Genomic DNA, 13,696 nt, shown 5'->3' with positions numbered 1-13,696 from the left:
CTTGGGAGCCTCTGGGATGGAGAGATAAATGGGAGGGGGTGGGGCAGGGGAGAAGGTAGCTAAGAGGAGCTGGGGAGAAGGTACCTCTTTTAGCTACCTTCTCCCCAGCCCCAACCCCCCTCCCATTTATCTCTCCACCCCAGAGGCTCCCAGCCTCATTCCTGATGAAGAGCTCCTGCCCAAAACATCGATTTTCCTGCTCCTTGGATGCTGCCTGACCTGCTGTGCTTTTCCAGCACCACTCTAATCTTGACTTAAGAAAGACTGTAATGTTTGAACTTTCAGCTTTATTTTCTGCATCAAACTAAGAAGTTATGCAATGTGTAACTTTTAACCCTATTTCATATGTTTTACACTATACTATAATCACTGCAATTTTTAACTTTTAACTTTGTTCTTTCTGCGTTGTTCTTAAGGTTCTTTACCTGGGTACTTGTACCTAAGATGGCGCCTTGTGTGGTGACATTATACGCTTTCACTGTACTCCTGTACACGTGAAAACAAATTCAAATTAAATTAAATCCACCAACCTTTGGCCAGAATTCAGCAGATGCAGATTTAAATAAGGCTCGGCAATTAAATGTCTCTACCTTATCAGCAGAGAACACCTGTATACCACTCACCTAAATCAAATTTAAATCAGGACTTTGTATTTTTGTATCAGGCTATCAACACTAGAACTAACCACAAGTAAGGGTTCAAAATTCAAGAGCAAAGAAGGCAAATTCATCCTCAAAAGCCCCCAAGAACACTTATGAAATTCAATCACAGAGCAACATTTCAAAGAAATTTGCCTGAATCCATGCAAGTGAAAGATTGTGTAAGAGCTGCTCTTCTAGAAAGATTGCCATGCAAACTGAGTATTCTGATAAGAACTGTGTCTAAGAAAATTTAGACTACAAGATAGGATGGCATTTAATTGGGTGTGTTGTGCAATTTACAACGTTCTCAAATGTAATTCTAATGCACTTCCAACCTGCCTGGTTTTAATGGAAGGGGTACAGGTAGTCAATTTCCTCCCAAAAGGCGGGTTTATCATTTGAATTTTAAAGTGGCTCTGAAAACCTGCTGCTCACTCTAGAGGAAAGAAACAGCAATGAGCAGTGGGCAAGTGAGTGGCATTTTTCAGTTTGAGGCCTGAGTACCAAATAGCAGCAGTGAGAGAGGCTTCGTGTTGAGGAGAGTTGATGTGGAACCAGATGCAAGGAAAGGAGAAGCATCATGACGACAACTGCAGTGGGAAAGATGCAGCAATAGAGTGTATTAGAGAGGTGGCTACCAAGCAGTGATTTTCTATTTCATGAGATGTGGGTGTAGCTGGCTTGGCCAGCATTTATTGCTGATCCCTATTTTCCCAAAGGGCAGTTAAGAGTCAACCACACTGCTATTGTCATTTGTCAAGAGTCAAATTTAGGCCAAACCAGGTTAGGACAGCCATTTCCTTCCCTAAAGGACTTTAGTGACACAGATGGGATTTTCTGACTCACTTAAGACTTAAGGCCATGAAACATAGGAGCAGAGGTAGGCCATCCAGTCTGTTGTACCATTCGAGGACTGATCTGATAATTCTCAATTCTGGATTAGTGGTGCTGGAAGAGCACAGCAGTTCAGGCAGCATCCAAGGACCTTCGAAATCGACGTTTCGGGCAAAAGCCCTTCATCAGGAATAAAGCGTCATGTCCACCTGCCTGATAATTCTCAACTCTACTTTCCTGCCCTTTCCCTACAACCCTTTTATTCCCATTCTGATTAAAAATCTTCCCCCACACAGGAAAATAATCTATCTCCATATACTCTTTCAAGTCCCCTAACACTCCGTACTTTTCAGTAACATCTCCTCTCATTCTTCTGAATTCCAGTGAATAAAGACACAACCTACTCGACCTCTGCTCATAAGAATGTCCTGCCATATCCAGTGTCAAACTAGTGAACATTCTCTGGACCACCTCATATGCCAATACATCATTCCTTAGATAAGGGTCCCAACACTGTGCACCCAATTTCAGCTGTCATCTGACTGGTGCCTTGTATCGGCAAAACTGGGTACTGCAAATGCAGGAGATTAAAGTCAAGAATAGAATGGTGCTGGAAAAGCACAGCAGGTCAAGGCAGCATCCGAGGAGCAGGAAAATCAATGTTTCGAGCAAAAGCCCTTCATCAGGTGCCTTGTATAGTTTGAGCAAGTTTTCACTACTTTTATACTTAACTCCATTTGTCTTCCCTTTTGCCCACTGAACTTGGATGCTAGCTTTTTGTAATTCGTGGGTGAGGAATCCCAAATCCATTTCTCAGGTGGCTTTCTGCAATGTTTCTCCATTAAAATACGATTTAACTTTACTTCTTCCTGTCACCGTGTATAATTTGACATTTTCCACATTATATTTCATCTGCCAAGATTTTCTCACTCGCTTAATCTGTCAATATCCCTCCATGAGTCATCCACACCACTTGTCTTCTTGCCTGTGTTTGCGTCATCAGCAAACTTGGCAACAGTCCATTCATTTCCTTCATCTGATCTTGACCGTCATTGAAATACTTTGAAGTTGTAGTCATTGTTGTGATGAAAGAAGTGTAAAAAGATATCTGAATTAATTGAGGGGAGGTTAAGGGTAGGGGAGCATAGTCAATTACATGAGGGACCAGCTATTCACTGGAAATTTATAAGAAATTTGGAACTACCTTCTCCAAACAGCAATTAATGATGCATCAATATTACTGCAAGATCAGCTGTTACATTTAAATCTGAAATTAAGATACTGTACAAAGGATGGTAACTCCCTGGCTAAAATATTCCAGACTTGTGCATGTGTGCTCAAAATTGGTTGTGATTTTGAGTCCACGGAGAGCATGTATGATGGCTATTTTGTGTGTAGACCTCTATGTGTTTGTTATTTTGAAAGAAAAAAAACACCTGTTAGTAACATGCCTGTTTTTGGCTACATCAATTAATAAAGGCATTAGTGCTGAGAAAGGAAGTGCTGCGATCTAAAAAGTGGTAAGCAAAACTAATCAAACAGTAACCCTCAACAAAATCTGCCACAAATTCTAGGACCTCTGCAAATACATCAAGAAAATTGCTATGCACAGCCAACATCAAATAAGAACTCTGTTTAAGGAAAGTTGGATTGTAACAATGAATAGAGTTCAATTTGAGTGAGATGTGAAAATTTAACTAATTCTCAAACCCATAAGCAATAACCCACCTCTGATCTGTCTACTTCTGCTATAAATGGAGATGAATGCAGGTGCAAGTAGCCCAGGCAACCTATTCCCATTGGAAAAGTGAGTTATTTTAATTTTATAATGAACCAGTGTGTCTTAAGACTTAACCAAATTTTCAGAAGTAACTCTGCTTTTATCTCAGGCCTCAAGAAATCTACTACTGATGTGGTAGCTGGGGAGGACTGCTCTGTGCAAACATTAAATGTCTGTTCAGCACCTCTTGTCATCAAAGAAGACTTAAGCGTGCTTCAGTGTTTTTCAAGAGAACCTCCCACGCTCTCACAGAACCTGTCCCATTTTATATCAGGGTACATATTTCCCAGAAAAGCAACTTGAAATGGAAAACAAAATGTCACCCTTAGGTAAAATCAGTTGTCCAATCAAACTTCTTAATTGGTGTGGTTCTTCCCAGAATGCAATGTCATATTTCTGTGAGGACATGTCCTGATTTATTGGAATGCAATTAACATTTTTCAATCAAGATGATTGTTTCAAAGTCTCTCCTGACTTATTCTATTTAATGTCAAGCCCAATATATTATTAATGGGCCTCAAAGTCTAACTTGTAGTCTGAAATTCCCTTTTTATTTTATCTTTCACGCATCGCTCAAATTCCTTAGAACTTCCTCACCGATCATTGACATACATCATGAAGATGCTTGCCAGTTTCATTTTATGATACTAGTACAACATTGCTGGGTCTGCTTCAGGTTGAATGCAGTCTACTTTCTGCAAGACTGACCTGTCTGAGAAATAACTCACTGTATCATTCAATCCATAAACACATTTGTTTAATTTCCATAGCTGCCCTTCTATATTACCTGCTTCTTTAGGTGGTTTCAAAACTACCTCCCTTTGCAACTTTTTACACTGCAAAGTTGTAGTTTTTATATTGATTGATTTACATTCCAAGGGAAATGTTTTTAAGAAAGCGAAGAAGACCTTTAAGATCACATTTTGGTATTAAACAAATATACTGTAACATCTTGATCACCACATTTCTCCTCCATAGCTCAATGTTAGTTTGGCATATGGCTTATATGTCCCATCAGGAATCACTTTTCCAGGTGAATTTCCATCTGAGTGATAATCCTAGTTGTGCACTAACTTTACCTTTATGTGCACACCAATTTCTTTACAGTTTTCCAACTATTTCTGTTTGACAACTTTTATTAACTTAGCTTCTAACATGTCTGTAGCCACTAAAACGTCTTGACCATGGGGGCTTCTACACTTTGTGGTATTCGCACCTTGTTCCATCTCTACTTCATTTAAACTATTACTACAAGGTCTTCCTCTCTTTTTGCAAGTTTGCAATTTCTTTCCTAGTGCCACATTCATTTTCACATTCACCTTCAGCCTTTGTACTGCAATTCCTTGTCTTCCACATCTGTACCTCATTTTTGCTCATCCATGGATTTTACCACCTGTCCTTCATTGCAAATTTAACCAATGTTTGTATTTCCCAGTGGTTTGCCCTTCTCTCTTTATACTGGTGTCATCTCTCCTGACATGCATGCATGGCAACTTTCTGGAGTTGTCCTCTGGGGCAAATAGATTTATCCACAGTTTCTGGACCACTTTTGCCCATATTCGGTCAGCCTTTTATCTGCCATAATCCACTCCTCCAATTTATGTGTATGCTGTGTATATGATCCCTCATAAATTTTTATGACTTGTTCAGATTCTGTAAGTTTGTAATCATTGCCAATTAACTTTGAGGAATGCACCCAAAAAGTTTGATGGAGGTGCAGGTAAGCTCAAATATTTACTATAAAAACCTAGGGCATTTACAGCCTCCTAATGGGAGCCCTTTTCCCACAACCCCTCTCCCATTCTCCTTATATTAACATTTTCAGCTCTCTGTGGCCCCTGGTGACCCTCAGAATTGGGTTTTTTTCTCTGAATAGGACATGCTATCAATGCACTCATGTCATAGAGTTATTGCAATGCACAAAGTGCCCATTCAGCCTATTGAGTTCACGTCAGTTCAGTCATTACCAATGTTCTCGTTTATATCCATTGCCAGGCCATCCCCCAAGTGCCCATCCAATCTTCTTTTGAAACCATTCAGTGTCTCCATTTCCACCAATCTCTTAGACCCTGAACTTCAAGGTATAACTATCACTGTGTGAAATTAAAAATAAATGTGTTCTTCGCATCCCCTGTATTTTTTGCCAAAATCTTAAATCTATGTACTGTCTGCCAAGGGAGCAGGTTTTCTTTGTCTATCTTATCCAAACGTCGCAGAATTTTAAACACTTCTAGTAAATATTCCCTCCCCTCCACCTGGAAGCAGCTGTTGATGCAGATGCTAGGAGGTCAACAAAATACTTAGCACTGCCACACTATTCCTGTAGACTTTCCATGCTCGAAAAACTATGGAAAGCACCATGAAAAAGAACTAGCAACTAAAAGAAATAAAACCAATAAGTAACATGTTGGAAGCTGATGATCCTTTTAAATTTGGGAGTGGGAATGAGAGGGGAGGGCTTCCATGGTGTTTAGCATGCATTCAGGTCTATGATATTAAGTGAGCATGTTGGCTAGAGCATGGGAAAGCTGGTGTTAAATCAGAGTTGCAAATGCATACTTCCAACTAAACCCCTTATCATGATAGCATCTACCAAGTTTCATTTCAGAAGTGTGCCCACACCATTGATGCAACATTGAAAACCTAAGAGAATAAAGGCTAAGAAGACGAAGGACTATGTCACTTCCTCAATGCAATGAATAAACAGTCACCTTTGCTTCTCTCTCTCTTTCCCTTCTGTCATGTTTTCTTACTCTTCTGTTTCAGACTATCTCCCCTTTTTATTCTCAAATTGCAGTCAAGGAGAGAAACTAGCACCATGATCCAGTTATCAACTGTGTTTGATGGGCTGCTTCAGGTGGGGTAGGTGAACAGAGGCAGTGGCACTACAGCACAGTTTGAGGGACTGCAGCATCTTCCAGGCTGTCCAAACAGAACCATGACTATGGTAAATAGACAAGTTAGCAACAATGTCAACAGGATTTGGGATTTCTGAATTCTGGGTGATGGTGTCTAATTCGCAGTCCATATCTCAAGTTTAACCTGTTCAGCTAGCTTGTGGAACCCTTGTCTTTTAACAGAATCTTCCTGCAATGCTGAGTCAGCTGGTTGGAGATAACTGGAAACAGAAGCTGGGAATGTCAATCTGCTAATTAAACAGCTGTTAGGACTTTTTTTTTGTTAACTTCTTAAAATTCACTTGAATTGGCTGTTTCTGTCATTGACTTTCAATAATGTTACACACTGCACTCAACTAGTGTCCTAAATGGAGAGATTTGTCAGAAGTTAAAGCTTCAGAACCAGATAAAGGTGGTAGCCTAGGATTATCTTCTGTTTACTTAATATATTAGTGTCTTAGTTTGGATCAGTTTATGCATTTATTGAGAGTCAATTCCAGATGACAATACCTGTATTTTAAATAAGATAACACTTGTTTGAGAATTGATACAACAATTTATTGAAGATATGTTTGTTTTATAGACAGTGGCTAAAATCTGATGACATTAAAAGAATTTCCCTTTTCTTTCACAATCAAGAATTAGAGAAAGAGGTAAGAGTCAGTTTTTATTAAAATATTGGTGTAAAGTATTTGGGATGAAATTCAATAAGCCAAATACGGGTTTGGAGTTTCTGTATATAACTGACGCCTATTTATTACATCACAGGCAACATATTATACTCCTAGCATTTTAAATAATTTCTGCATTGTTTGTGAAGTGAATGCAACAATTTTGGGGCCATCGTTCTTTGTGGCAAATGCCATTTAAAGGCAGCCTCAGTATCTTAAAAGGGAGATGCACTAAGTCCTTTTTGAATTGGATCTGGACTTTGATGTATTGAAAAATGACAGCTTGAATGAAAATTTTTTGATGTTTCACTGGGAGCATTAATGCAGGAATTGGAGAGAGGAGAGACATCTGGATCAGTGGTGAGATAATGAGGGAGGTTAGGTAGCAGGTTGCCCTTATAACATAGGAACAAGAGGAGACCTTTTAGCCCCTCAAGTTTGCTCTGTAATTCAGTGAGATCTCTAACATAACTCCATATACTTGCCTTTGCCTTATTCTATAATGCCTTGGATTGACAAACATCTATGGAGCACAACTTAAAATTAGTTGAGAGTGTGGTGCTGGAAAAACACAGCAGGTCAGGCAGCATCCAAGAAGCAGGAGAATCGATGTTTCAGGCATAAGCCCTTCATCTGCCCTTCCTGATGAAGGGTTTATGCCTGAAACATCAATTTTCCTACTCCTCAGATGCTGCCTGACCTGCTGTGCTTTTCCAGCACCACACTCTCAACTCTGATCTCCAGCATCTGCAGTCCTCACTTTCTCCAAAACTTAAAATTAGCATTGATCAAACATCAAACTTATTTATGAAAGAAAATTCTAGGCTTCTACCAGCATTTATCTATGCAAGTGTTTTTTAAATTAACTCCCCAGTCCTATACTTGTCTTTCAGCAGAAATACTTGCTCTATATCCAGCCTAACTGTTCTCCATAATACCTTGAAAACTTTGATTGAATCATTCCTCAAGTTCTAAGAAATGCGAAAAAATTAGCATATTGTTTCCTCATAGTTTAACCAATACATCATGTTCATAAATCTAAGGGCCAGCATTTTATTATTTCGTTTGATTATTATCTGCACCCACTCGTGACATGTTAATGGTCAGTGAACCTCTAAATCTCTTTGTAAAGTTAGAAACAGACGAGGTACGTCATTTAGAAACTACTCTGGGTTTTCCCTTCTTAGATTCAAACGTTGACTTCACATTTCTCCTCTTGGAATGTTTTTGCCATAGTTTTATCAATTCACTTCATCTATCAATAACTGTTCCATTTTATGTTTCCATTATGCTCTCTACACTACCATCTATCTTTCTCATCAGCAAATTTGGACAAGAGGTTTTCCATTCCGCTATCTAATTGATTAATAAATATAATGAGTAGCTGAGGCCCCAGTGCAGAATCTTGTGGGATACCACTTGCCATATGCTACTAATTATAATACCTGTCTTTTATCCACGTCCTCCATCCCCTTCCACTTAAATAATTCTTAATCTCGTAAATAATTGGCCTTGTATTCCATCAACTTCATCTTTACGTAACAGTATCTTTTGAAAGACTTTATCAAATGCCTTCCGGAAGGAAACTTAAATAGCATTAATAGATATCCCCCATCCATAATTTAGTTAAATCTTCAAAATTCACGACGGCTTGGTGATTAGCACTGCTGCTTCACAGCGCCAGAAATGCGGGTTCGATTCCGGGCAACTGTCTGGTATGGAGTTTGCACATTCTCCTTGTGTCTGCGTGGGTTTCCTCCAGGTGCTCTGGTTTCCTCCAAAGATGTGCAAGTCAGGTGAATTGACCATGCTAAATTGTCCATAGTGCATTAGTCAGGGGTAAATATAGGGTAGGGGAATGGGTCTGGGTGGGTTAATCTTCAGATGGTCGGTGTTGACTTGTTGGGCCGAAGGGCCTGTTTCCATACTGTAGGGAATCTAATCTAATGTAAAAGTCCATGCTGACATCTTGTAATGAACTGAACGTTTTCAATGTGTTCTTTTTTATACACTTTAACAGTTCTAATGGTAACCAACTTGAAGTATTAATTCTATGTTTCTCACTTGACAGAAGCTGCCGGATGAGTTGAATATTTTCAGAACATTTTGATTTTCTTTCAGTTTTCCAGTATCTACAATTCTTTGTTATTGCAAGACTGCTTGAGAACATATACATGTTGTTTTACAGGAAGACTAGTTACCTCAGATTGATCTAACAAATGTCTCTTCATAATGTCTGGGCCAAAATTTCACTGTCTGTACTGAGAAATATAAGAATTTACAGTAATGTGGATGTTGCCTTTACATTACCTCTTTGATTCATTTGTATTTTCATATTAACTCCTGTAGTATCGAGCAACTGCACTTCCAGCCTTCAAGTACTATGTTACCTGTGCTTGCCTCATATTTTGCTGTATCTTCATTGTTCAGATTCTGGTGTTGCCAAAGTAAGTATGTGTATACAATTTCCTTTAGTTTTATTCATTCATGGGATGTGGGTGCCAGCAATGTTTTACCCAGCCCCAATTTTTCTAGAGTTTTTGAACTACTACAGTCCTTCATGCGTAGAATACAAGTGATTATTTTCCCCTCATGTTCACCTGTTTTTGTTTAGAAAAGAATGTCTGAGCTTGCAGCCAAGCCTCATTATGCACTGAGTATGTTTTGCAAGACCATATGCACGTAACCTGTAAAGTTGGATAGACCTTTAATATAAGCCTCATTTGACAAATGGGGTCTTTTACATGTGTCCATTTGTCTTCATTCAGTGCTTGTTTTGTAATGCATGTTAATAGAGTCACTGCAAGAAACTTTGTTTTTTAATTAGGAGAGCAGACTTCTGTTTTCTCTTGTCCATACCGTAATTAGTCATTTTGCATACCACAGTCAGTCTGAAGAACAAACTTTAATTTTGTCAACAGCACACATGCACACTTAAACTGGATGCTTGGATGTGTTGGCCAGCCATTGGGGAAGGCTCTTCCACTAGGGTTTCCATTTTTAAAGATAGGCTGTATCATGGGCCAGTGTTTTACCACATTGGCTGAGATTGGGCTTTAAAGCAGTGAGGAATCATGCCTTTAAATTCACGTAATTCCATTATGTTGGAATTTAAGAATTCAGCCAGTAACTCCATAGCACATCTGCAGAATTCCAAAATTAATGAATTTACTTAGAATTATTCTCACCCTGAGCCAGAAGATTGAGAGTTGATGCTCCATTCAAGTTGTTAACTACATATCTTTGGTGATCGTCAGTTAAAGAAGTGTTTTTTAGGTGAGACCATAAATAAAAATTCTGTCTGCCTAGTGCAGTTTTTCAGGTGCATGTTAAGAAACCAAAGCTTTATTAACGCAGGTTTCTGGCCAGCATTCCTCTCCTAATCAACCACACTAAAAGTAAATTAATTGTATCCCTGTTATTGTATTGCTTTGTGGATTCCTGTGTGCAATATGATTACCACACCTCAGTACATGTGACAATAAATGAATCAATCAATCACAAAAGTGACGACATTTCAAAAGATATGCAATAAACATGGAACATTTTGTGAGATGCATGGTGCTGTTTTGATTGCAGGCAAAAGTTGAAATATTTGTTGGTTAATTCTGAAACTATTAATATTATTTGTGCACACAATCAACGTGTATTTATTTTAACTATAATGTTTGGATTGGTTGTAGAAATTCTATTCTTGGGATTTCATTTGGAACTGCTTTCATTACACTTGTCTTCATTCTCTTCACCTGTTTTGCAGGACAGCTTGTGGTAAGTGTTCATGTCTTTTATTTAAGAATAAAGAAAACAATAACTTATTGACGGTTAACAGCCACATGAATATAAAGACCTATTTGTTAATTTAATATCTGAGGCAAATATATGTGTGTATTTATGAGATCACCAAAAACAGTTAGAAAACCAGCTTAATTTTCTTAAAGTGCAATGCAAATTATATTCAAGAAACCATTGCTGAAAATAACAATGGCTTCTTCAGACAAGTTATCCGTTCTAAAAAAATCATCACCTCTTTTCATTCTTGTCCTTAAATCAATGTTATAAATCAATGAATGCTGACCAAACTATGTTGTGATTCACAAATGCAAGTTCTTTATATCTCAATTGATGTAATATGTGCCTATTTTTAGCATAAACATCAACAAAGCTGAAACCAACCAGTGCAGAGAGACAGCATACTCATTAACAATTTAGGCAAGTTTATAGAACTTAGAGTTTAAGTGAGAAAAGGATTTATGCTGTTGTTTTGTATTAGGAATGGAAATAACACAGGAGACATTTTCGTTAATCTGCTGTAGCACTGTATAGAGCAGAAGTTCAAAAGTGACAAAGGAATCAACATGAAACACAACCATTCTCAAGCTTCAAGGTAGTGGAGATTGTAAATTTGAAGCAATGATGACTTGTGGCAGGGCATCCTGTAGAGAGAACACAGTGCCCTCATAGAACATTGTGGGCGGCACGGTGGCACAGTGGTTAGCACTGCTGCCTCGCAGCGCCAGAGACCCGGGTTCAATTCCCGACTCAGGCGACTGACTGTGTGGAGTTTGCACGTTCTCCCCGTGTCTGCGTGGGTTTCCTCCGGAGGCTCCGGTTTCCTCCCACAGTCCAAAGATGTGCAAGTCAGGTGAATTGGCCATGCTAAATTGCCCGTAGTGTTAGGTAAAGGGGTAAATGTAGCGGTATGGGTGGGTTACGCTTCGGCGGGTCGGTGTGGACTTGTTGGGCCGAAGGGCCTGTTTCCACACTGTAAGTAGTCTAATCTAGTCTAATCTAATCAAAAAACATCCCAGTTGAGTGCTAAACTAGCTGATAGAATGCCAATCAAGTGTACTGTTCAGTCAAGGATGTTGCTTGATATTGCATCTGTCTAGGCAAATGGAATGTACACTGTCAACTCCTTACTTGAGGACTATAGGTTGTTTGGCAGTTTTAGGCAACAAAGAAGTGGGTCACTTGCTCAATCATCTGCTGTCAATGCCTACCCAATGAGGATGCTGATTGTGGGAGATTTATTGACTGAATCATTGTACCATTGAATGTTAAGTTGAAACCGTAAAGCCATCTCTTGCTAAAGACAAGCGAGGTCATTGCATGCCATTTGTGTTGGTATTTTTGATCAATATATTTAGGGATGTTATGACACCTGTGGAGCAGGGGTGGAATTGAATCCATGCCTCCTGACGTAGAGGTAGGGACACTACCAGAAGAGCTCTTCTAGCATTTGTGTAATATGTAATATTTGTCAGCCTAAGATTTGCCCCCTGAAAGTACATCATAGTACCAGATGGGTTTTCATGACAATTGAAGATAATTTAATAATTACCATTACTGAGACCAGTTTTCAATTTCATTGATTCAATTAAAACTCCACTACCATGGTGGGATTTGAACATATGCCCCCAGGGCATTACCTTTATTACCTAGTCCAGTGATATTACCATTATTTCACTGGAACAAGCTTGAAGACTGATATCGAACTGACCTTCTGTTTTACCGTTTAACTTAAATACATATTTCATCTTTAGAAATAATCTTGTGTGGCTATGTCTATGTCAGTGATGAGTGGGTTTTGTTTAATACATTTTATCGCTGTTGTGGGGCATAAACATTTATTCTAGAAATTGTAAATCTGTGAAATACTGTTTGACCCAAAGCTAGAGCTATGTATCCCAATTACACTTACAATGAAGCCTTTGCAGGGGCTACAGAAGAGATTTACTGTGTTCCTGAGATTGAGAATTATAGTTACCCAGATAGGCGAGAGAAGCAGTGATTGTTTCTCTTTGAGCAGACTAAATTAAAATCAGTGAGGAGTTTAGTTAAAATAAATAAAGGCAAACTGTTTCTGATGCTGAAAGTGAGAGGCCAAAGATTTAAGGTGATTGGCAAAAGAAACAGGCTAAATCACAATAATTTTAAGCCGCAAGTGTTAGAGTTTGGAATGCACTGCCTGATGGCTACAGATTCACTAGTAACATTCAAAAGGAAATTGGACAAATATTTCAGGGAGAAATATTTGCACAAATAGGGGGAATGTGCAGGAGACAGATTAACTGGAATGCTCTTGAAGGAACTGGCACAGACTTGGATCAGTATTCTCCTTCTATGTTGTGTAGTGATTTTAGAATGTTACACAACAATTTTGTTATACATTGGAGGTCAGCAGGAAAATGTGTGCTGAATTAATTTATGGATTTATGACTGCAGTATGAAGATGCAGAAGTTATGCTGCTGTTTGACAAAACTCTGATTAAACCTCACTCAGAGTGCTGGAAGCAGATTTGATCACATTACCTGAGGAAGGATATATTGGTCTTGAAGAGAATACAATGTACGTTTACAAGAATGATACTGAGACTTCACGGGTTAAGTTATGAGGAGTGATTATACAAATTAGGTCTGTTTTCTCTAGAATTTAGAAGATTAAGGGGTGACCTGATCAAAGCCTTCATGTAATTAAGAGGAAAAGACAGGGTAGACAAAGACAAACTACTCCACTGTTGGGGATTCGAGAACAATGCAGAATCATCTGAGAATTAGAGTCAGACCATTCAGAACATGTTAGGAGGTGTTTTTTTCCCAAATGACAGTTGATGCTATTCTCAATTATTACTTCTTAATCTGAGATAGATGATTTTTTTGTAAGCAAAGGTATTAATAGAAATGGAGAAAGTGAGGACTGCAGATGCTGGAGATCAGAGCTGAAAATGTGTTGCTGGAAAAGCGCAGCAGGTCAGGCAGCATCCAAGAACAGGAGAAGCGACGTTTCGGGCATAATCCCTTCTTCAGGAATGAGGAAAGTGTGTCCAGCAGGCTAAGATAAAAGGTAGGGAGGAGGGACTTGGGGGAGCGGCG

At 38.9% G+C, this 13,696-nt stretch overlaps 1 protein-coding gene across 2 annotated transcripts in view; it reads left to right on the top strand.

The window, feature by feature from the left end:
• Positions 1 to 13,696, top strand: part of LOC122549721 (adenylate cyclase type 2-like) — a 625,439-nt gene that overhangs the window by 532,860 nt on the left and 78,883 nt on the right. For both annotated transcript variants that reach the window (XM_043689618.1, XM_043689619.1), the window contains 3 exons: positions 6,736 to 6,805; positions 9,173 to 9,270; positions 10,507 to 10,591. In XM_043689618.1, the coding sequence (XP_043545553.1) occupies positions 6,736 to 6,805; positions 9,173 to 9,270; positions 10,507 to 10,591 (253 nt within the window). The remainder of the gene's footprint in view (positions 1 to 6,735; positions 6,806 to 9,172; positions 9,271 to 10,506; positions 10,592 to 13,696) is intronic.

Source organism: Chiloscyllium plagiosum, chromosome 5 (assembly GCF_004010195.1).
Source record: "Chiloscyllium plagiosum isolate BGI_BamShark_2017 chromosome 5, ASM401019v2, whole genome shotgun sequence".
NCBI classification, from domain to species: Eukaryota; Metazoa; Chordata; class Chondrichthyes; order Orectolobiformes; family Hemiscylliidae; genus Chiloscyllium; species Chiloscyllium plagiosum.
Note: the sequence above shows the minus strand (reverse complement) of the source record. Positions and strands in the feature narration are given on the sequence as shown.